Source organism: Chrysochloris asiatica, unplaced genomic scaffold (genome assembly GCF_000296735.1).
Source record: "Chrysochloris asiatica unplaced genomic scaffold, ChrAsi1.0 scaffold00423, whole genome shotgun sequence".
NCBI lineage: Eukaryota > Metazoa > Chordata > Mammalia > Afrosoricida > Chrysochloridae > Chrysochloris > Chrysochloris asiatica.
Genome location: NW_006408941.1, coordinates 526,660 through 551,017, shown reverse-complemented (window position 1 = coordinate 551,017; position 24,358 = coordinate 526,660). Strand labels below are relative to the sequence as shown.

Below are 24,358 nucleotides of genomic sequence, written 5' to 3'. Positions count from 1 at the left end.
CACAGTCTAGTACATTAACACACAGTGCCATGAGGAAAAAAACAAACAGTACTGGTTTCTACCCATTTTCTATGAAAATTAAAAATTTGCTCCTTTAAATTATACACATAGTACACACATGACTAAAGAATGAAAAACATATACCAAGGTGGCTTGGTGTATTTACTGTGGCTGTTTCTAATAGGACAGGAAAGAAATGCTGTTTTATAAATTACTTATGATTTTTCTGTAACAAGCATGTATTAACTGGAGGAAATTTTTTTTTTTTAGGTAAAGAAAAAATCACTTAACTCCTTTTTCTGCCAATATCATTTTACTTATAATAAAAAGCAAGATGAGAATTCTGATCAACATAAGAGAACATAATAAACCTTCAGCGGCAAGGAGACCAGATTCAAATGCGGCATCCATTTTTAAACATTCTTTCAGATGAGATGAATATCTGAATGCTTACATTCATACATGTACTGGAGTCCTGGTGTGGCCCTATAGGACAAGCACTGGCCCAATTTGGCAGTTCAAACTCATCAGCTGCTCCTTGGAACCCCTAAACAAAGTCACTGTGAGTCAGAACTGACTCACCAGCAGTTAACTAAAACAATAATATTTGTATTAAATCTCTCTGGCAGAATGTAAAAGAAATCAACAGCAGTGGTTGCCACAGACGCATAGAACTAGAACTCTGTGTTCAAGAGTGGAGGTAAACTTTTCAAAGGACACTTTTTGAAACTTTGGATTTTGAATGATGTAAAAATATCACCTAAACAAAAACTCAACATAATTCCAGGTGAGATGGGGACGAGTGGATAGGAGTATAGATAAAAGCCAGACAGCTCATGAACTGATCACTAATGAAAATGGGTGATGAATACATGGGAGATCATGATATCCTTCTGTCTGCTTCTATACATGTGTAAAACATTTATGAGAAATCAAAGTAAAGTCAAAAGAATTTTAGCATTAAAGCAATTTCTTTGAAATGAAAACAAAGTAAAAATAAGACTACCACCTCAATTTAGTTCTGAAGATTATATGAAGTTATATAAACTTGCTGCCCATTAAAGAGCTTGGCAAATAATCTTGGATCCCCTTTTCAATTCACTACTGAATTACAGAGTGGCTATAAAATAGTATTTCACCTCACTTAAAAACAAACTATCACAGCTACACTGACATCTCAGTTTTTCGTTATCTGCTTGGCAAACATCAAGTAGTTTGGTAAAGCTTTATGCTTTTTACCAGCTATTCCATCTATATTGTTAAGATTTTTTAAAAGGTCGTGGGAAAATGGAATGAAAAGATAAGAGAATCTTTCTACAAGCTTTTTGAAATCTCCTCAGATTGCTTTTTTCAAACAAATAAGATGAGTCTACGTCCTAATCTTCACATAGCTGACTACAGCTGGCTTTTTATTCTTAACTGTTTTCTGCAGGGTCAACAGCTCTATTCTCCTTAACTGTTCTTCACAGGCTAGTTCTTAAGACCCAGTTTCCCTATTCCTGCATACTGCCACAGCCAGCACCCAGGTGGGGGGGACTCTGAAGTACACCCCAACAGTCTTATGCTTTTGTGACTGACTTATGGCTTGAAAGCAGTGGCTCTTCCCCCTCAGAAAAATCACTGGCTCAATTATACTCAGCAATTTACATACGAACTCAGGGACTGACAAGCCAGCACAGCATAGTCCTTCAAATTCTAAGAGTTTTATTGATATTTATCAAATAACTTGTGGAAATCTGTGGTAGTTCTACGACTCCCTAAAAGGAATACATCATTGTTATTCTCTGATCCAGAAAGACAACATAAATCATTATTTGGCTAGGTAAGAATTTTTGGCAACATCCTACAGCTTTCCAAACCTCCATTTAAAAGTATTTAGTGCTGGTTGGTGTTCAATTAAAGACTGACAACATTGAGGACTAAGATCTTTTTAATCCACTCGTGACTAGAGAAAACATGTGCATGTGTAAGGTGGCAGGGAGACAGATAGTAAAAAGGATGGACAGACAGGTGGGGAAGGAAGGGCTATACCCTGCACAACTCATATGCTAAACTATAACATGTACACTGTATGTCAAAAGTTACAAGTAGACACAGACAAGGTGTAAGAGCGACACTGATGATCTTCCCGTCCACAGACTCTACTCAGGTGGCTTCCATCATTTATCACAATGGCTACACAGTACACAGGCGCCACACTTACAGTTAAGAGGTTTCTTAGGGAAGCTAACAGGTTACAATTCTGGCTTAAAAATGTTGAAGGCAGCCTCTCCTAGACAGGGGTTTTCTCTGATGGGCACAGACTTTTCCTGCCATGATTTATTCAACAGCAAACTTCTTGCTCAGAATTCAAAAGAGCAAGTCTTTCTTTTATTCTGCAGTATCTTTCCCTTACAGGTAAACATCCTGTTCTCTCAAGTCCCCATATTCTATACACAGGCTACTGGCTTAAAATAAAGCCGATTCCTTCAGGGCAGCCCTAACTCCTCTTTTAGCATATCCAATCAAGTATATAGTTGGAGAGCATGCTTGCAAATTCTCAGTAATCAAGATAACCAATAACCATTTCCATATGGCCTTGGTCTCTGGCTGGCAGGGTGGATCAGGAAGGCCCAGGCTCCCATCTGTTAGACCCCAGGGGACTCTAGTAGCAGCTTTTCTCCTCTCAGAGGCAGCATAACATCTCTTACATTCCTTTCCATTACAGGTAACAATAACCAATGTAACTACCTATAAATCAAAAGTTTGAATTCAACCACGCCTCTTTGTTCTTTCTTAACAATGCCCCAGGCTTTCATGAGTCTGAACTACTGCCATGAACCCTACTCCTGATGTCAACTGCCCAAACAATGGCATCACCATCCCTTCCCACAGCATGCTCTACTTGGAATGGCGACATAAAGCTCAAAGACACCATATTCAGTTATGAGAGTTATTAGGGAAGTTAACCAATTACAATTCAGGGTCAAAAATGTTTAGCCTCTCCTCAGCTGTGCCTACAGGCCTCTCTATCTCTCTGGGGTCCTCAGCAATGCTACATAACTCTTTTAGGGCTATTGATACCCAAAGGGCACTCTACTTTGCCCAAGGGCACTAAGCTCCAGATCTGTGGGTCAAGCAAACCTAGTTCCCCAATTAAGTGCCTAGAGGCAGTTCACTACACAAGTGCATCTCCAGCCCAAAGACACTCAGTTTTACTTACTCCTGAAGCCAGGAAGTCCATGGCTCTGTCTTTATCATAATTAACCCTATTAACAATCACTGACAATTGAATCATATCATCCATCAGCAAATTCCCCCACCTTCTCTTACCTAGACTCATCAGGAAAAACTAATTTGGTTGGACTTTACAAACACAATAGTTCTGGTGTGGCACTATAAGATAAGCACTGGACTGCTAACCATAGCAGTTCAAACCCACCAGCAACTACTTGAAACCCTACACCGGGTCACGATGAATCGGAACCTACTTGACGGCAACTAACAACAATAGCTAGAAGAGACATTAAATAATTCACTGCACCACACATGGTCTTGTCATACAGACATAAAATAAACTTAGTATTTAATAAAGACTTTAAAACCAGTATATGAAGGTGATGAATACCAGCAGGATAATAGTAACTGACCATATTCTTAAAATGAGAAACTGTAAGATGAGTTACTCAATGTCTCAGCCTACACAGCTATCCCAAACTGAACCTATCTTACCCTCATTCTCCTTACCAATGCAAAAAGATACCTCATTTCTATTTCACAGGGATGCTTAGAGGATTAAATAACTTCTATGCAAAATAGTCGCTTGGTAAAAAGGAGTGTTGGAGAAAAAAAGGAAGACCCCAGATGAGATGGACTGACACGGCAGCAGTAGTAACAGGCTCAGGTAGAGCAGCGACTGTGAGGTTGGCGCAGGACCAGGCAGTGCTTTGTTCTGATGTACACAGGGTCGCTATGAGTCAGTACTGACTCCATGGCACCTAACAACAACATGCAAAACATTAGCTTAGTGTCTGCCACACTTTTTCCCTAAGTTGTTTTTGTGTCAACTCCAACTCAAGGTAACCCCAAGTGTGTCACCAGAACTGTGTTCCATAGGGTTTCTAGCCTGTTAATTTTCAATGGCGAATTTTTCAGGAGCATATCACCAGGTTTCTCTTCTGAGGCACCCCTGTGTAGGCCCAAACCTCCAATTTTTCTGTTAGAAACCTATCAGGTTAACTGTTCATATCACTCAGGCATTCTTTTGGCCACGTGACGAGTTTAACAAACATTAGCTTTTGTCATTGAGCATGTATGTTAATGTGTATTTAAATCAGCTTTGAAGCATAAGAAGACTCACATTTTAAGCATGTATATTTGATCATTTATGAAAAGTGAACTCCCCAGGTCATTAAAGAAAAAAAAAAGAGGAAGGGTGGGAGGGAGGAAAAAACCAACTCTACACAGACCAAGGAAGGCCTATGGGCACAGAAGAGACACAGGCTGGATAGCAAACCATTACTCTAGATCCACAAAGTCCACATACTTTTGTCTGTACATATTAGTAGCATGTAAAGTCATATTCCCCAATAACCTAGAAAGTACAATTATAAACATATGGTGTTCTAAGCTACAATTAGAATGTTAACAAAGTTAATGGAGGACTTAAGACTCAGTATGAAGAAGGGAGACTACTGTGTAGCACTTAGCGATTCTCCAGAGCTAGTCCTGGGAACATACACATCCAGTCCACTGAACTTCAGAAAGTCTTGTTTCCAGAGCATCATCAGGACTGTCTTGAATGGTCCTGATTTCCTACTGCTGCTTTTTAATGATACATTTTTATTATTTCATCTTGGTTAATACTAAGTGTACAATGATAGGTTTTTACATCTACAGGATTTCTAGCCTGCTAATTTTCAAGAACTAGCTGGTAAGATACACAAATATTTTAGTTCCAATATGAATCACCTATACCCATATTGCCACAACAAATGTATGCCTAAATTTTCCTCACGGTTCACTTAGATAAGGATACTTTATCAATACAACACGGTTCATGTGCTATTGAAAAACATTAAGTAGGGCTAGATGAAATAGAGTATTTTTAAAAATTCATGTATATGCTCTAAAATTAATAAAAAAATATAAAGAAGTCCTAGTTCCACTGCTGATGCTATCCACTCCACCCAGTTACCAGGCAACCCCAATGGGTAATCCCTTGAGGTTTCTTGTGTATCCTTACAGTTTCTTTATGCACAAATTATCCTTCTCCACCCTGTCACTACATAAAGTATATTATATATTATTCAGCGTTTTCTTTTTTATTAGTATATCTCAGAAGTCTTTCCATATCAATACATAGAAATATTCATTTAAAAAAAATTATACAATTTTCCATTATACAAATATACTATAATTTAAATAGTCTCTTGTTGGGTTATATAACCTAGGATATTAGAGTCTCCAGTCTTTTGTTATTGTAAGTAACGTAAGGAATAGCCTAGCATATATGTCATATCTACAGGATAAATTCTCAGAAGGGGTTTAGAGGACCAAAAGGTATAAGCACTTGTGATAACAGTGATTCTTAACTTTTTTGAGGTCTGGACCCCTTTAAGAATCAGATGAAAGTTATGAGCTTATCCCCTGGAATCTAACAAACAGAAGCACACACATAAAGTTTACACAGTTTAAGTCGACTTTAGGAGCCCTCCAGGATCAATCTCTATAGAGAGATGGGAAAAGCGAGATACAGCAGGAAGGGGTCTCAGAGTTACAATTCTCAAAATGCTGAGAATTTGAAGACTTTACCTTGGTTGATTTCGGCTGCAGAAGGCCCCAAGCTCAAGCTTTTCTTCTGCTGGGCATTTTTGGCAAGAAGCGTGTGTTTGTCATCATTCCCTGTATCCATCTCCGAAATGGTGACAGCTAGAATCCGGCAGAAATTAGCAAGCTGCTGCTGATCGAAATTGGATACTAAGGAACTCAGATTGGGGACTTCATCTAGTCGAATCATTTCCTACAGAAGACACAAACAAACCCTATGCTAAGTTCATTCAAGAGCCTGGAGGGGTGTGTCCCCTTTTGCACTAAGAATGGGGTTTAGTACCAAGACCACTTAGGTTCAAATCCCAACTCTGCAATTTGCAGCTGTGCAACCTTAAGTAATGTTTGGTGTCTCCTTTAGCTTTGCTTGCTTACCTGTGAAACAGGACTAATGGTAGCACCTATCTGTTGGTCTAAGGATCAGACACTTTGGACACCATTGTTTATCCTACCTTTCCTGGTGTAGACTCATTTTGCCTATTTAAAAAAAGAGAAAAAGGTCTACTATTCAAGTTTTTACCAAATCATAAATTATCGTTCATGCTACAGGTTTGTTTTTTTTTTTAAAGAAATAAAATATTCCAAATATAGCTGAAGGCCTCAGTGTATCCTTGCCCAATCACATTCCTCTCCCCATAGATAACCACTATCTCCCCAGAGAGAACCACTTTGTGTTTATTATTTCCTATGTTTTCATATTTATCAAGTATAAGGAGCTCTGGTAGCGTAGTGGTTACGAATCAGGCTGCGAACCTTAAGTTCAGCGGTTCGAAACTACCAGTCGCTCCGCGGGAGAAAGATGAGGCTTTCTACTCCTGTAAAGATTTACACCCTCGGAAACCCTGTAGAGGGTCGCTATGGGTCGGACCCGACTCGATGGCACTTAACAACAATATTAAAAATATGGCATTGTTTTACATGCTTGAGGTTCTTGTGAATATTAACATACTATCTTAGTCATTCTGGATCTTACTTTGGATTCAACACATTTAGCACTGATCCAAGTAGCTCTAGTTTATTTTCTGATAGACTACCGGTCAGCAGTTCGAAACTACCAGCTGCTCCGTGGGAGAAAGATGAGGCTTTCTGCTCCTGTAAAGATTTACAGCCTCAGAAATCCTATTCAGGGTCAGTATGGGTCGGAACTGACTCAACGGCACTTAACAACAACCCTACAATTTAATCATTCTTCTTTTTATGTATATTTAGGTGAACTACAATATTTCACTTATATTAAGCAATCTTGCAAAGGATTGCATGTGAACATGTGTCACGTGACCATTTACCTAAAGTGAGAGCAGACATTTTTGTCTGTTTCCTGACTTGAATCAAAAGATTTCCAAAGATTCAACATTAAGGCTGATGTTACCCTACATCAAGTTAAAGAACTTTATAAAATGTGTTATTTTGTTATAATTTTTCTCCCTCGTTAAGATGCTACATGATCTTTTCTCGTTTTGAACCATCCTCAGATAATACCTGCTATACTTCACTCCAACAAGTTATTTAACTTCCACTGAGATGAGTATTTCTCTATCACTGCACAAATCACATGGTCTTCTAAGTGTTCCTGCATCTATTTCCTAAACAATCTGCCACATGCCTTGAGAGGGGGTATTATCTTTTCTGCTCTTTAGTGCTTGAAAGAATGGAACACGGCAGAGAGGATGTCGGTAAATGTGTACTGAACAAGTGAATGACTCCTAGATGCCCTCAAGAAACCTACTCTTTATTCCTGACAATGGAGGAGGACAAGAGTTATCTGTGGAAGAATTTGGAAGCAGTTTCTCCCATTTTGTTCCTTTCCCTTTTCCAGAACACAATAAATGGTAACTGCTATTATTGGAAAATAACTTTCAGTCCATCAGTCCCTTTGGCCCAGTCTAAATCAGTTTATGGATCCCAAACCAGTCTATCATGCCTGAAATCCATTTATTTTTCTTTCCACAATTATGTAGTCCATTAAGGAAGTTGTTGTTGTTAAGTGCTGTTGAGTTGGTTCCAACCTATACAGACCATGTATAGGGTTTCCAAGGAGCAACTGGTGAGCTTGAACCACTGACCTTGCAGTTCAAACAGCTTTGCAGTCTTGCGCATTAATTAATCCAAAGCGCCACACAGGTTACAACTCAAGATCAGATTCAAGTTGGAAACAACAGGAACAACTCGGGACAGTTCACCAGTTAAGAAGTCTATTCCTTTCGTTGTTTTAATTTTTATTTGATATTTATTTGCTGCATATTATGATACAAAAAAAAACAAAAAGCTGTGTGTCCTTTCCTTGAAGCAGCTCTCTGCTGAAAGTAACTACAATCCTGAATTTTATTATTGCATTGTCATTTAAAAAATATTTTTTCACATTTATACTTTGATTTTGCTAATATTTTAGCTTTATATAAAAATGAAACATATAATCTTCTATCACTCAATAATTTCCATGATTCAGCAATGTTGTGCCTATACCAAATGTTCATCATGCATTTTCACTACTTCAGCATATTCCACTGTGTTGAGTAGAGAACATTTACCCATTTTCTACTGACAGATACGGAGTTCTGGTGTGATGCTGTAGGATAAGCAATGGACTATGAACCTTAATGTTGGTACTTCAAATCTACCAGGCACTCCTTAGAAAACAGTAATTGATAGATAGCAGGCCTTTCATTTCTAAGAATCACTGTTCTAGGATTGAACTTCCCAACCAGTGTGCCTGGGCACAGTTAACAGGTGGCCTGTGCCAAAATATTGATACCTAAGCCCTTAGAGCAAGGAGCTCTGGTAGCATAGTGGTTATGAATCGGGCTGCAAACCGTAAGGTCAGCAGATCGAAACTACCAACGGTTCCGCAGGAGAAAGATGAGGCGTTCTGCTCCCGTAAAGATTAACAGCCTCGGAAACCCTGTGCAGGGTCGCTATGAGTCGGAACCGACTCCACAGCACATAACAACAACAACAACAAGCCCTTAGAGCAGTGCTTTCCTAGATGCTGAGTCAAAGAGTAAGTGAACGTTTAACCACAAGAGACAGCATGAGCAGCAGGTAAGCATTCTCACTTATCAACATTCTCACCAGTATCTGTGCAGGCTCATGGTGTTCTTCCTTCATTGACATGTCTCTGATTATCAACAAAGTTATGCATCTTCTCTTATGCTTTCAGGCCACCTGTTTCTCTTCTGTGAAATGCCTGTTCAATCATTGCCCATTTTTATACTAGGTCTTTTTCTTACTGACTTGTAAGAATTTATATATTCTGGATACTAATCATGGGTTTTCATTTTCTTTGTGGTTCCTATCACTTTTTCAAATGTCAGCAAAGTACCCATAATGTCTAGCGGGTTCACCAGTTTAGGCAACACAGAAACGGGGTGTGGTAGTGGTGGTGGGTGGGGGGCTAAGAGGGCAAGCAGGAAAAATTGTTAAGGCACGATCCTAGATTACTATGCTGAGACTGCCAGGGAGTCTTGAGTTCCTGCACTGAAGGCCCCTTCCACACACTGCTGGGAGAACACAATTACTGGAAAAAATAACAACGCCTTTTCATCCAGGGCACAAAAAGTCTGTCTGGGGCCTGTACACATCTCCAATGTGTTTCCACAGACAATGGGTCATTTGTACTTTCTATGAACGGGTGATGGCAAGCAGGGTGTAAGGAGAATGCAGCAGAAAAACAGAAATAAAGCGGGGGTCACCACAGTACACATGGATATACCCTTTTCCCTAAAACAAAACCCCTAGGAGACAGCTTCTACCTCCTCAGTGATATGATAAAAAGTCTATCAATCAAAATGAAAGCTTGGAACAAGAGCAAGTTAAGTTAGCTCCACAGTTGGTGGGTTTTAACCACCTACCTTGCGGTTAGCTATTCAATGCTTACCCTATAGAGCCACACCAAGACTCCAAAAATGAGTATCACTGTTGAGTGCTGGGAGAGTAGGTTTCAATTCATAGCTGTACAGGGTTTCCAAGGAAAGGCTGGTGAGTGTGAACTGATGACCTTGTTATTAGTAATCCAGTACCTATTCTATAGTGCCACACCAGGATTCCAAAAATATGTATGGTGGTGGTGGTTATGTGTGTGGCGTGGATTCCAATTCATCGCAACCCTGCATAGGGTTTTTGAGGCTGTACATCTTTGTGGGAGTGGAAAGCCTCATCTCTCTTCCTTTGAGCAGCTGGTAGATTTGAACTGCTGACTTGCAGTTAGCAGCCCAACTCATAACCTACTACTACACTACCAAAGCTCTTAAAATATATATGTAGAAGGCTATTATTAAAATCAGCTTAATTCAATAGTGAGTAACTGTTATCATGACTAACTGTGACTGTCACAACTGTAAAGGTAGAAGTTTTATAACAAAAACGGGGGAGCAGTTAATCTTACAGGCCAGAAACAGAGGACCCTAGGACCACCAAGGGAGAAGAGCACAGCGAAATGTAGGACCCTATCCAGAGAAGCAGCAACACCAGAAATGGAGGCAGAGATGAGGACATGGAGAGACAGAGAAGCTGGACTCTAGACTCATGGAAAGAGAAAGGTGTGTGCTGGTGGCCAAGAGGCAGGTTTGCAAACTGTGCCCTTTGATTGTTTAAATGATTATCTATTCCTGAGTGTTTTTGTGTACATTAAAAACAAAAACAAAAAACTCCACACAGAAGGAATAGAAGCAAATACTGTTGAATGTTGATGCACAGAGGAGAGTGTAATCATTGCAATGAAACAAAGGGTGTAAAATCGATGTTCTCCCATGTAACCTATCACTCAATTCACAATAAAAACTTTAAAAAAATAAAGTTAACTCCAATACCTAGCAGGTACAACACAAAAAAATCTAACAATGATTCTCTATAACAGGGTTAACAGATTTGGGGGGGTAGGGGGTGGGGCCGGGGAAATGTCCGTGAGTTTTTAATAAGATATTTTAATGTTTTCATTTCATAGTTTGGTTATTTGTTTTTAAAAAGCATAGTCTGAATCATCTGAATGGCCACCTTTGACCAAGTGGCAGGATTTCAGTACTCATCTTGTATCTTCTACTGTGTTGGGACCAACTGACCAACTTTAATAATTGACAGTTAATGAGAAAAAATAGAGGTGGACTTAATAAGCTCAAACATAACCATAAAGGAAACATGCATTAATGGATGAAGGTTTCATGGAGGTTCAAATATAAGAAAAGTGGTAGGGCACTAGAGTCACCACACAGCACACAGCAGTAACCTAGACCCACTGCCAACAAGTCAACTCCACTCACTGACAGTGACCCTACTGGACAGAGTGGAACTGCTCCTCAGGGTTTCTGAAACTGTTACTCTTTATGGGCGCAAAAAGCCTCATCTTTCTCCTGTGAAGTGGCTAGTGGATTTGAACCACCATATTTGCAGTTAGCAGCCCTATGCTTAATGCACTCCTCTACCAGGGCTCCTTTACAGTAGTAAAGAAATGCTAAAAGAATTTACACCATAGTAATTCACAGTGAAGGGCAAAAACATAAGCCATTACATTAAATTCATGAAGTCAATCTGAACTTTTATACTTAGTTTAATTTCGATTCATGTACTTGCTTATGTATCATAGTCACATAAGACCTATTAGTAAATGAACAGTCTAGTTTAATTTTTACTGGAATTTATTGTGAGCAGTATTTTGTTATGCTGTGCATAGGGTCAGAACCAACTGGACAGATCCTTAACAACAGCAACAACAATAAAAATGTAGGAGGCTTCAAAAATTTTGTGGAAAAATGGAGTTAAAAGATGATAAAATTGCCAAACTTTCGGAAGCACTTTGTAATTAAACATAAGCATGGAGGAATTTGTCTTCTAAATGGGCTCTGTACAAAATTGAAGTTTAAGAATCCAATCATCTGGGACACTCTCCCCCATCAAGACATCCACCTGCCTGAGAACACAGCTCACCTTTTTAACGCCCAAAATATCTTCAATGAGGGTTGCTGTTTGTAAGAATGTCTTCTTACTTGTCATAAGTGTAAACAGGAAAATCACAAAGTCATTTTTCTCTGCAAGGCGCTTTGTAACTCCTTCCGTCTGTCATGGGGAGAAGGAAGAAAAGGCTGTAAGCACGGGATACAATAAGCAAGATAGCTCTTCTAGAAATCCAACCTTGGAAAATCAACACAAACCAACAAAGTTGGGATGTCATGAGTTAATAGTAGGAAATACTTGTAAATTCCCCACTCATGGAACAAAAAGCCTCTTGGCACACAAGCTATACAACTGAGAGACCACTTTGTAGCTGGAAATAAAGAGAAAAGCAGGAGACAGTGCCTCAGGTGGCCTATAAAGTCTAAACTCCAAAAGTCTCTGTGATAGTTAAGGTTCTGTATCAACTTGATTGAGCCAGGATTCCCAGCTGTTTCACAGTTGATAGTTAACTCTATGATAATTGGCTAGAAGCAGTCAATCAACTGAAAAGATATTTCCTTGGGGGTGTGGCCCGCTCCCAATATAACGGACAAGCAGCAACCCCTCACTCTCTTCCTCGCTGGATCTGTATCTCACTTCTGGGTTATCCTGTAATCTCTGGTTCTTTGAACCTGAGCCAGTGGTATGCTCTGTGTATTTACCTTAACTAAATTTGCTCCTTTTTCAATCAAGAATAAGCTTAGTCAGCAAAATAAAAAATGTGTGTGCATTAAATGACTTTATTAACAAAGTGAAGAGAATGTGAGAAACTTTTGTGAGAAAATATTTGGGAACTATATATCTGATAAGGCTCAAGTATCTAAAATATGTAAACAATTCCCATTAATTCAATAACAAAAAGACGAAAAACCAATTGAAAATGGGGAGGGGGGACGACAAGGTACTTAAACAGACATTTTAATAGGAAATAACAAAGATAATATACAAAACAAGCATATGGAAAGATGCTCAACATCATTAGTTATTAGAAAAATGCACATCAAAATCACAATGAGAGTTCAATGTACCCCTACTAAAACGACTATTAGGAGAAAAAAGGGCAAACAAGTGTGACAAAGATGCAGAGAAACTGAAACTCTGATCCACTGCTTGTTGTTGTTGTTGTTGTTAAGTGTTTCAAGTCAGTTCCAACCCACAGTGACCTGGTATAGAGTTTCTGAGGAGCAACTGGTGAGTTTGAACCGCCAACACCTTGCGATTAAAACTGACTTTGCAGTCCAGTGCATTAACCCACAGCACTAGTCCTAAGGCCATGTAAAATGGTGCAACCACTCTGGAAGTCAATTTAGCAGTTTCTTATGAAGTTAAATATAGAATCACCATATGACCCAGCAATTACACCACAGGTATGTAATCCAAAAGACAGCAGGGACTCACACAGATACTACTACACCAATATTCACTGCAGCAATGTTCAGAATAATCAAAAGATGGAAATAACCTAAGTGTCCATAAGAAGGTGAAGAGAAAACAAAATGTGGCACATAAGACAGGACTTCTAAAAGTTATCTGTAAAATGGAATTGAAAGACAATGGAATTTTTCCACACACCTTTTGAAGTTCCCTTCATATATACAATGGAATAGTATTCAACCATGAAGAGAAATGAAGTTCTGATACTTGTCAAGACATGGATGAACACTGAAAACAGTATACTAAGTGAAATAAGTCAGACAAAAAATATGTCACATACATGGGATCACACATTTAGACTAAGAAAATGCATCGAGATCAGTGTTTATTAGTAGCTACCAAGGGCTGAGGGCTGGGGGTATTGGGAATTGCTGTCTAAGGGTACTAAGGCTCTCTCAGGCAGGACGTAAACTTCTGAAAATGGATAGTTGTGATGAGTGCACAACATGGTGCATGCAATCAATGTCATTGAATTACACACTGAAAAATAGTTAAAATGGCAATATTTTTGTTGTATGTGTACATATGTAAACATAGTGAAAATTAAAAACATGCTGTGCTCTTTATAAAACAAATATCAAAGATGGAATGGGCAAACCTACCAACTTTTCAAGATGCCACTGTCTTCAAAGGGTCTTGCTGGATCTACCTCACACATGTACACTGTTTATCTGAAGTCTCAAAGACCTGGTCTCTACTGTCTAGATCCTTCACTACATTCTCACTCCTCACATCAATCCCAGTTACCTAAGTTATTTAGGGCAGGACTAGGTCTTATTCATCTCTGTATCTCTGGTGTCTATCAGCATGCCTGGAATATGGTAGGTACTCATCAAATGTTAACAGGAAAACCTCAAAAGTTAGGTCCAAGAATTTGGATGTAAAACTGCAGTACTGGCTAGCCTTAAAACAAAACAAACTATCACACACATAGGCACATGTGCGCACACACACAACAGCCCTGCTACTTTAGGCAACCAGTGAGCCTAGGGGCTTTAGTATTTCTTTTTTCATGCTTGCTCAGCTTCTAAACTGAAAAAAGAAAAAAAAAAAAAAATTCCTCAAGGTACACTGCATCAAACACAACTTCACTTTAAAGTACCTCAAGTGTGCAGGCACACATTTTGTTAAATAGGAACCCCAAGCTAAGAAGCATTTTATGCTTACTGGGATTAGATGTGCAAAGCAAATTTAATTTTCACAGTGAAGGCATCAATGAAAATGTGCTGAATATAAAAATCTTGAGGAACAACTACATTAAAGAAAACACTAACAAAAAAGTAATCTCAATTGGATTCTGAATTAATGGCCTATTTCTGTTCTTCAATACCGTTCTTTAGTACATTAAAACACTGTCTTCCTAACCCAAATTATCTACATTGACAGAGATGTGAAACAGTAATGATTCAGCTTTAGTCAGAAATCAAAAAATCCTGAACTATGCAAAGAAGCAAAAAAAAAGAAAGAAAGAAATTAACCACCTTCCCAAAGATTAAAAAAAAGACATCGGAGCTGTCATGTAAGTAACTGTGCTGCCCTGGCAACAAGCCCTTGACTATTCAACCTCTTCCCTTCTTTCATCAAAGTCCACTCCTCTTTTATTTAGGGACTAAAATGTCTCCTCTGGAAAAACTTCCTAAATTAGAATTAACCATCCATACATAAGCCTTCCTTTCCTCTACAAGAGTCCTTAACTGGGGACTTAAATCCCCAAACTATATACAGAGTTTTGAGTGTCGATACACTTTTCTGGGGAGGGAAGGTTTTCTGATATTCACCATTGGTTCTTGATCTACTATCTAAATCAGGGACTATAAACTAGAACCCAGCAGGCCAAGTTTTATTTGGCCAGATGTCCATCCAAGGCTGATTCCTGTAAGGCGGAGGTCAGACATACCTCCACCCGACAATCTTTTCTACCAATTCTGAATTTCAATGTCTTTAGGTAGGACCTGCTTGCCACAGGTTTGCTACCATTCTGGCAGTCCCCATTCACATGTTTCCTGTTTACTGCCTGATCCCTGGAGGCAATGGAGTTCACAACTCCTTAAGTTCTAGGTTCTCACCCTGCAATCAGCAGATCAGCACAACCCTTGTTTTCCGTTTTATTTTTTTAAATGGATGGTATTTTACAGAATACCTTTAGTTAACATTACATGTCATGATTAGCAAACTGCCTCATAAAATTAATGACTATACAAAAGTTGTCAATGATACAATCATTACATCCTACGCTGTCTTCTTTATAAAAATATTTTCCCACTGGTCTAAGGTACAAGAATAATTACTTGTTTGTTTTTTTTTAATTTTTATTGTGAATTCAGTGTAAGTTTACAGGGCAGATCAGCAGTTTTACATTCAACAAATCATATACTTTGTTTCATTACAATGATTATAATCACCTCCATGTACCATCAGTTAATAGTATTTCTCTCTATTCATTTTAGCTCTCTCTTTTTAAAAAAACACTCAGGCATATATAATTTAAACCACCAAAGGGCACATTCTGCAACTCTGCCTAGGCCACCAGCTCTCACTCCCTCTCTTTCCATGAATCTAGAGTCCTCAGCTGTTGCTTCTCTCCATGTGGTAATCCATCTCTGCCTCCATCTCTGGTGTCCCTGCTTCTCTGGATAAGGTCCTCTGTTTCTGGACTGTAAGATTAACTCCTCCCCCATTTTTGTTACAAAAGTCTACCTTTAAAATTGTGAGTCGCAATTAGTCAGGGTAACAATTACTCACAACTGAATCACAAGAATCTTACTCCCATCTCTTTTAACCAGACCCATCTAGACAAGATGAAAACTATTCAGTGGGGACTCTTATCTTCCCCCCGACACTCTTAAACACCCTTGAAACCTTGTAAACCAGACACTTCGTGCCTTTATATCGCCCCCTCATTTAGCCAATGTCTAAGCTCCCTGTCCCTATCTACCCTCTATACAGAGGGGACAGCATTGATACTTGACGTGATACTTCTCTGTTGGTATTTTGAGCTACTACATCCATGACTATAAGAAGCTCTGGTAGCATAGTGGCGGCTACGAATCAGGCTGCTAATCTCACAGTCCGCAGTTCGAAACTACCAGCTGTTCCTAAGGACAAAGATGAGGCTTTCTGCTCGCATAAATATTTACAGCCTTGGAAACCCTGTGCAGGGTCACTATGAGTCAGAACCAACTCCACGGTACATCACCACCACCACCACCATATCCACGAGTACAGGTCAAGTTCATCAAATTTTAGCAATTTTCCCTTGTTTCCATTATCAAAAATTGTTTTTGTTTTTTTTAATCTTCCTCTAGTTGAGTTCTGATTATCAAGCCATTGAGGCTAGGTCAAATGGGTACTATCTGCAAGTTTGGGTGTTCTTGTGCATCTCCCCTCATATCAGCTGAATGCTTCACTCTCAGTTCTAGCCCTCTGTGGCTATGCCCTTTGTCCATGGGTTCAGGTGTCCCCAGGTCTCACCACACTTCAAACCAACCAGCCCTTCTTCTTCTCGCTCTCTTCTCCAGGTCAACAGGAGTCTATGGAACATGGCTGAACTCAGCCCATGTCTTCATTGCTGCCTTTACCCTCTTCCACTCACCAGTATATCATTGTGGTCACCAGCAACCTTATATGCCTGCTCATGTGTTCCCTATGAGTTTCAATCTTAGACGGGGACTTGATTTTTATTTTATAAACCTGTCTGTGTCACTAGCTACATGTGGCTACTGAACACTTAAGAAATGTGGCTAGTCCAATGTGCTTTGAGAGTTAAAATACACACTGGAATAAGAAAACTTAGTATTGGAAAAGAATATAAATAGCTCAATAATTATTTGTATTATATGCTGAAATGACATTCTGTATATGGGGTTAAAGAGTCTAGTGTGATGCCATAGGATAAGCACTGGATCACAAAGTCAATATGAATCCCAAGGTTGCTGGTTCAAACTCACCAGCTGCTCCTCAGAAACCCTATACAAGGTTGCTATGAGTTGGAACCTACTCGACAACATTAACAACAGCAACATATAGGGTTAAATATATTATTAAAATTAATTTTGCCTATTTATTCTTACCCAAATTTTAAAAATATATGGCTAAAGGGAAATTTTAAATCACTTAAATAGCTTAACCTATCGAACTACACTGTTACAGATGCTAAACTGTTTCAGTGTTCAATTATACTTCTCTATTTGCTAGTAGGAAGCTTAAATATGAATTTGTGCTTCATCTATGTTTTTAATTACCATCTAGTTGGTCAGACTCATACTGACCCTGTAAAAGGTTCCCGAAGAGTGAGTGGCTGGGCGGCTTGAACTTCTGACCCTGTGGTTCAACAGTCCAGTGCTTATTCAATAGTGCCACACCAGAATTCCACCTATAGCAAAGATCATTTCTTATGATGTATATTTTTATATCAGACCAATTCCTGGATGTATTTTATGTCTCCATTCTTGTTTTAACCTTTTAATTTACTTCTTACGTATTCTAAGTTTGTGATCTTAACAGATTTTGCATATTTCATGATGGTGGCGGTGGAGTCGGTTTTGATTCACAGTGACCCTGCATAGGGTTTCTGAGGCTGTAAATCTTTCTGGGAGTGGAAAGCCTCATCTTTTTCCTGTGGAACAGCTGGTAGATTCCAACTGCTGTCGTTGAGTGCTAGTTAGCAGCCCAACTCGTAACCACTATGCTACCAGAGCTACTTGCATATTTCGTTAAGACCTCAAATCCTTCTTTGAATGAGGCAAGAAATAAAACTGAATTCGACATTTATTTTTCTAAATTTTCTTTGTTGTTGAGAATATACACAGCACAACATGTTCCAATTCAAGTTTCTACATTTAGTGACATTGATTACATTATTTACACCATCCCTTTCTGAGATGGGTCCTTCCTTATTAACATAAACTCACTGCACACCTAAGGTCCCAATCTAATCTTTTCAGTTATTGTTGTCAATTTAATCCATACAGATAGTTCTTAAAATAGCATAAAGCTCATGGCAGAACTTTCTTTAAAACTAGTTAAGCTAAACTATTGTTTGGTTTCAAGATTTCAGGGGACATTTTTCATTTAAAGTTTAGATTATCTTCGGTGTTGTCATCCACCCCTATGGCTCCAGAAAGTCTGGAGTCCATGAATTTTTGAAATTCTCTTCTGAATTTCCTCCCTTTTGATCAGGATTATTCTATGGAGGCTTTGACCAAAATGTTCAGTAATCCTGTACATCCAGTTCTTCTGGACTCCTGTTAAAGGAAGCAGTTGTTTCTAGCGGCAATTCGTCACATATTTCTTATCTTCCTCCTATTCCTGACTCTCCGTCTTCTGCTGCTCCAGGTAAAAGAGAAAACTGTTGTGCTTGGATGGCCACTTTAATACCCATACACTATGCAACGAACTAGTAGGTAAAACTGGCCAGAAGTACCAAACATGGCCATAGGCCAATTAACTCGAGTGTGTTATGACCCTAAACCTTCAAACTAAGGCATCAAATCCCATATAAAGTGTTTGACGTACAGAAGCAGCCTCAGCAGTCACTCTGATTTGTTGCTGTTGTTGGTGTAAATACGTCTATCACACAACTTTTGTCCAGTCAACTTTACATCACTGCACAATTTACTGACAAGAATTATAACTGGCTGTGCAACCTGTAAAACATGGTGTGGGAACTGTCTGACCTACTGTGACTTCACCAAGGGGAAAGAAAATCAAACTCAATGTCCGCCCAAGGCTGATTCCGATGAAGTGGAGATCGGACATGCCTCCACCCTACAACTTTCTCTACAAATTCTGACATCAACTGTCCTTCTGCTTCTCTGCTTCTTTGCTGTGTTTCATAATCCGCTGCAATGGCCACACAGAACTCACAGATAATATTCATGATTATGGGCCTAATTAGGGAAGCTTACAGATTACAACTCAGGATCAGAAATGCTTTGGATACAGTTCTTCCAGTCTGGCATGGCTCTCTTTGGTCACTGGCCTCTCCATCACAAGGCACCTTAGTCTCAGCCCTGTTCAGGCAATGTTACAGAGTGCCAAGGGATCTGCACTCTACTCTATGTCTCAGCCAGAAGGCATTCTGCTTTACTCACTGCATGGGCTGGGAAGCACATGACTTTGTCTCTTGGTTCTGGTTTTACTGCCGCTACTCCTCTGCTGTTCCTCCAGTATCACAGTTCCTACCTGGATGGAGGAGGTTCAGTGCGTAGGGATCTCATAATCCAAAGGATGCTCTCCACTCCTGGCTCTTCTTTCTTGAAGGTCTTGAGATTCCCCTCTTCCTGCTTCTGAGATAGCTCATTTTATACCCAGCAGGATTGCAAAACTGACCAATCCTCATGTTTGAGTTCCAAAGATTTTACAATCATAAGTAACCCTGTTAACAATCATTCACATCTGAATCATATAATCCTATCAACATCTTCCCCCAACTTCTCTTACCCAGACCCATCAGGAAAAGAAGAATTACACCCAAATTCATAGCCGCACCCAGTCACTTCATGAGAATTACAGACTATGGCTAGAAGAGCCGTATTAAATAATTCACTGCATGCATAACTCTATCTTTAATCAATTCCATTTTCCATCACCGTTAACCTCCCCTTCGTCCCCATTCCTCCTACTCCTTGCAACCACTAGTAAAGGTCTCTGTGCATTTGTCTTATTTAAGTGAGGTCAAACAATATTTACCCTTCTATGATTGATTTGTTTCACTTGGTATATAACGTCTTTAAGTTCCATCCATACTGTAATATGTAGCATGCATTAAGAGTTCAATTCTCCTAATGGCTGAGTCCATTATATGTATGTACCACATTTTGCTTATCCATGTATCTGCTGGTGGTCACTGTTTCTACCTTTTAGCTATTATGAATAGTGAGTGACAATAAATATTGGTGGACAAGTCTCAGCTTTCAAGTCTTTGGACTATACACCTACAAGTAGAACAGCTAGGTCATATAGTAGTTCTGGTGTAGCACCGGAGTCCTGGTATAGCACTGCAGGTTAATGTGCTGAGACTGCAAGGTGGGTGGTTCAAGTTTACCAGCTGCTCCTAGGAAACCCTATACAGGGTCGCTATGAGTCAGAACCAAGTCGACGGCAGTTAAACACAACAACAACATAGTAATTCTAGTTTTAATATTTTGAGGTTTTGAGGAACTGCCACATCGTTTTTCACATTTTGCATCTCCACCACCAAAGGATAAAAGTTTCTATTTCCTTATATATTTGCCAACATTTATTATTTTCTATTTTGCTTTGCATCTCTCTGATGGCTAATGATGATCCATCTTTTCATGCATTTGGTGGCCATTTGAATAATCTCTTTGATGAAAATGTCTATTCAAGTCCTATGTCCTTTACATGATTGGGTTATTTGTCTTTTTATTAGGTTGTTGAAGTTTTATATTTATGTATTTTACTTATTAGGTTCTTGTTGGCCATATGGTTTCCAAGGATATTTTCCGAGCTCGTAGCTTGTCTTTTTAATTTTTTTTGGTATAATATTTTGTTGAGTAAGTTTTTAATTTTTATGAGGTCCAATTTCTTTATTTAGCTGTGTGTGCTTCTATTATATTAGGTAGTCCATTGTTGAAAGGTAAGACTGACAGCAACACTCCTGTATTTTCTTCTAAGAATTTTATGTACAAACTATATATAAAGTTTGTACATTTAGGTCCTTACTCTATTTTGAATTTGTTTTTGTGTATGGTATGAGGTAGGGTCCTGTTTCATTTTTCTACATGTGGATATCCACTATTACTAGCATCATTTATTGAGGAAACTCTGCTTTCCCCATAGATGACCTTAGCACCTTTGTCAAAAATCAGTTGACCACAGATGTGAGTTTTTCATCTGTACTTTTAATTCTATTTAATGGGTCTATGTGTCTATTGTTACACCAGTACTAAGGTATTCAAATTAGTGTAGCTATATTGCTGTTGTTGAGTGTCATCACATCAGTTCTAACTCATAGCAACCCTGTTTGGGTTTTCTGAGGAACAGCTGGTAAATTTGAACTGCCAAGTTTGTATTTCAAACCGACCTGTACAGTGTTTTAAAATCAGAAAGTGTGAGTCCTCCTTTGTTCTCTTTTAGCATTGTTTTAGCTATTAGGGTCTTCTGTCTTTTCATATAAAGTTGAGGATTACTTTTTCTACTTACGTTGTTGTTGTTAAGTGAAATCAAGTCGGTTAGGATTCATTGGTACCCTGTATAGGGTTTCCAAAGAGCAGTTGGTAAACTTGAATTGCCGATCTTGCATTTCAAACTGACCTTGCAGCCCACAGCATTACCCATCGCCCACAAAGATAATTTTACTTATTTTCTAATCTGGATACTTTCTTCCCATCTTACTGCTCAAATATTAAACATAATTTTTGCATTTCCACAACACAAGGATTTTACTTCTTCAGTAATCTACTTGTTTCATTCTGCTTTGTATTATGGTTCACTGTTTACATCATGAGCTCCTAAAAGACAGATTGATTATCAGGAAATTTATAACACCGATGCGCTGCTTTCAAAGTGCCTTCATGTCTATTATTTCACAATAACCTTATAATATTAGTATGACTACTTACTAATCTTTTGATAAGAAAGTGAGGCTCAGGGAAATGAACCAATATTCATTCAAGGGACAGAACAAAAAATCAAGTTCTAACACCAAGTACTGAGCTCTTTCTTTTGACCTAACTGCTTCCTGTATGTACCATTCATTCAGGCTTCTGAGTCTCATTAACCAGGAAAATGAGGACTTGGCAGAATCTTAGCATGTGGAGTTGTTGAAAGGCATCTTAATGGTCATCAACACCCTTCCAATACATGCATCCCTTTGACTTACAAGTAAGTGTTCAGTCTCTACTTGGACACCTCCAGAGCTAAAGGAGTTCAGTATCTGCTAAATTAAGTCTGACTCTTAAAAATAAGGAGATTCTGCCTCCTCATAAGTCCTACCTATTGGTCTTGGTTCTCAGGCACACAAAAAATAAATTCAATTGCCCCCAAATCAGCAGATAGCTCTCATGCCTGCCACCCCCACTTGAATCTTCCCTTCTTAAGCATTGCACATGTGATGGAGGGGTAAGTGGGGCCCCAACAACAGGGGTACTTACACAGACACAGGTATTATACAGGATGCTCAAGCAGTCCTTGGACATTTCATCACTTACTGAAATCGAATGAGGAATAATAGGTTATTTTTTTCATTAAAAAGATTGTGTAACAATGTTAAAATCTTTGAACATAGGAACTGCTACTCACAATTCCCTCAAGGATGATTATTTTCTTTTGGCAAACCTCCTTCCAGACCTTGTCTACCAAAGATTTTCACAGTGCCCATCAGAACCTACAAACCAATTTGTATACTGCTTTTTGGTTTGACATAATAGCCATTTACCTATTATGCCTTCCAGAGTCCTCATAATTTTACATTGCTGTGGTTCCATCATTTAATGAATGATGGCTTTCTTTGTGGCTTGCTTAGGCGATACATCTGTTTGTTAGCTATTTCAATAGACTACAAATAAAACCATGTAATATATCTCAGTAGCCTTATTACACTTCTTTTGAATTGGTTCCTCAAGATAACATTTCTAAAAATTGAACTACTGAAAACCAAAACATAAGCTTGGTCATTAATTATAAATTTCCATAGAAAGTTCTACTAACAACAAGCAAGGATATCATTTTCCCAAAACTCATCAAATATGAGCTTCTGTTTTGTTTTTATTACTTAATATTAGGCAATTGGCTTTTAATGCCTAGCCTACGAATTCCAAAAAGGAATTAGTTACCTCTTGAGCAGGAATAGGAAAGGAGCACAAAAGGAAACTTAGTTTTTATAAGCTCCAAACCTGAAGATAGTAAAACTTGAGTATGAATCATAGAGCAAATGTTTGATTTTACTTCTTTTGTTTTTAAAACTTGTGCTCATCCATAAACTCTAAAATACTAGGTTTCCCTTTGAGATCTCAATGGGCAGGCTCGCCAAACTAGCTTGAGAAATTGCAGATGCCCAATATCCCTCATCATTAATATATATCCTATTGTTTGTTTTTTGCTTTATCTTTAATGACTTCTGAGCAGGACTGACCATCAGAACAGTATATCTCAGTATTTCCAGACATTCTAGAGACAAAAGAAGTTGGGATTCATTCATTCATCAAACACTTATTTAGCACCTACTCTCAATCAAATACAGAATGGTAAGCAAAAAAAAAAATTAATAATAATGACATATTCTTGGCCCTAATGGAGCTTACAAGTCTAGTGAGAAAACAAGAGTAAGTACATAGATATATATACCAACAAGTAATCACAAGATGTCATGTGCTATGAGGGGAGAAAAAACACACACAATCTTGGTCTTTATGGAGTTTATAAGTCAAGCGAGAAAAGAAAATAAATAAGTATACCAAATAAACGTAAGATGCTACTTGCTACAAAGAAAATAAGAACATGAAAAACCTATTCAGATAGAGTAGAAAGGTTGAGGCATCAAAGATGAATGAGTCTCTTAACTACAGATGTACATACAAATGTGGTCTTATACCTATAGCATGTTCTATTGGTGTTAGGAAGGAACTCTGGTAGCATAGTGGTTACGAGTTGGGCTGCTAACCTCAAAATGACCAGTTTGAAACTACCAGCTGAAAGATGAGGTTTTCTGCTCCCGTAAAGATTTACAGCCTTGGAAATCCTAAAGACAGTTACTATGAGTTGGAACTGACTCCATGGCACACCACCACCATTGGTATCAGAAAAATACATGTATTTTCCTAATGATGTTTGTAGACGGGTATTTATCAAATATTAACTGAAATGCTCTCTTCCTTTTAATGCCAGAGTAAAGTGCATTTAGTCTTTTTTAAGCACTGAATATGTGAAAAGAATTTTTGTATAACATACTTAACATGTGTTAAGTTATAAAGAACAGAATACCATATACTTATCACCAAGCTTAAGATATAATACACTACCAAAAGACTTTACTTTTTACCATATAAACTCTGATAACAACTGAACGTTTTACAAGATTAATAATTATAGATAATACATATTATCTATCTTTAGAACCAAAAACTGTTGTTAGCAGTCTTTGAGCCAATTCCAACTCACAGTGAGCCCATATGCAGAACAGAAGAGCTTCATAGGATTTTCAAGGCTGTGACATTTTGGAAGCAGATCGCCT

General features: G+C 38.5%; 1 protein-coding gene across 1 annotated transcript in view; it reads right to left on the bottom strand.

The window, feature by feature from the left end:
• TRPC4AP (transient receptor potential cation channel, subfamily C, member 4 associated protein) overlaps window positions 1-24,358 on the bottom strand; it is a 126,973-nt gene that overhangs the window by 28,792 nt on the left and 73,823 nt on the right. Inside the window, exons 4-6 of the mRNA XM_006876883.1 lie at window positions 22,281-22,338; window positions 11,725-11,853; window positions 5,794-6,001 (exon numbers count right to left, since the gene is read on the bottom strand). Coding sequence (XP_006876945.1) covers window positions 5,794-6,001; window positions 11,725-11,853; window positions 22,281-22,338 — 395 coding nt within the window. The remainder of the gene's footprint in view (window positions 1-5,793; window positions 6,002-11,724; window positions 11,854-22,280; window positions 22,339-24,358) is intronic.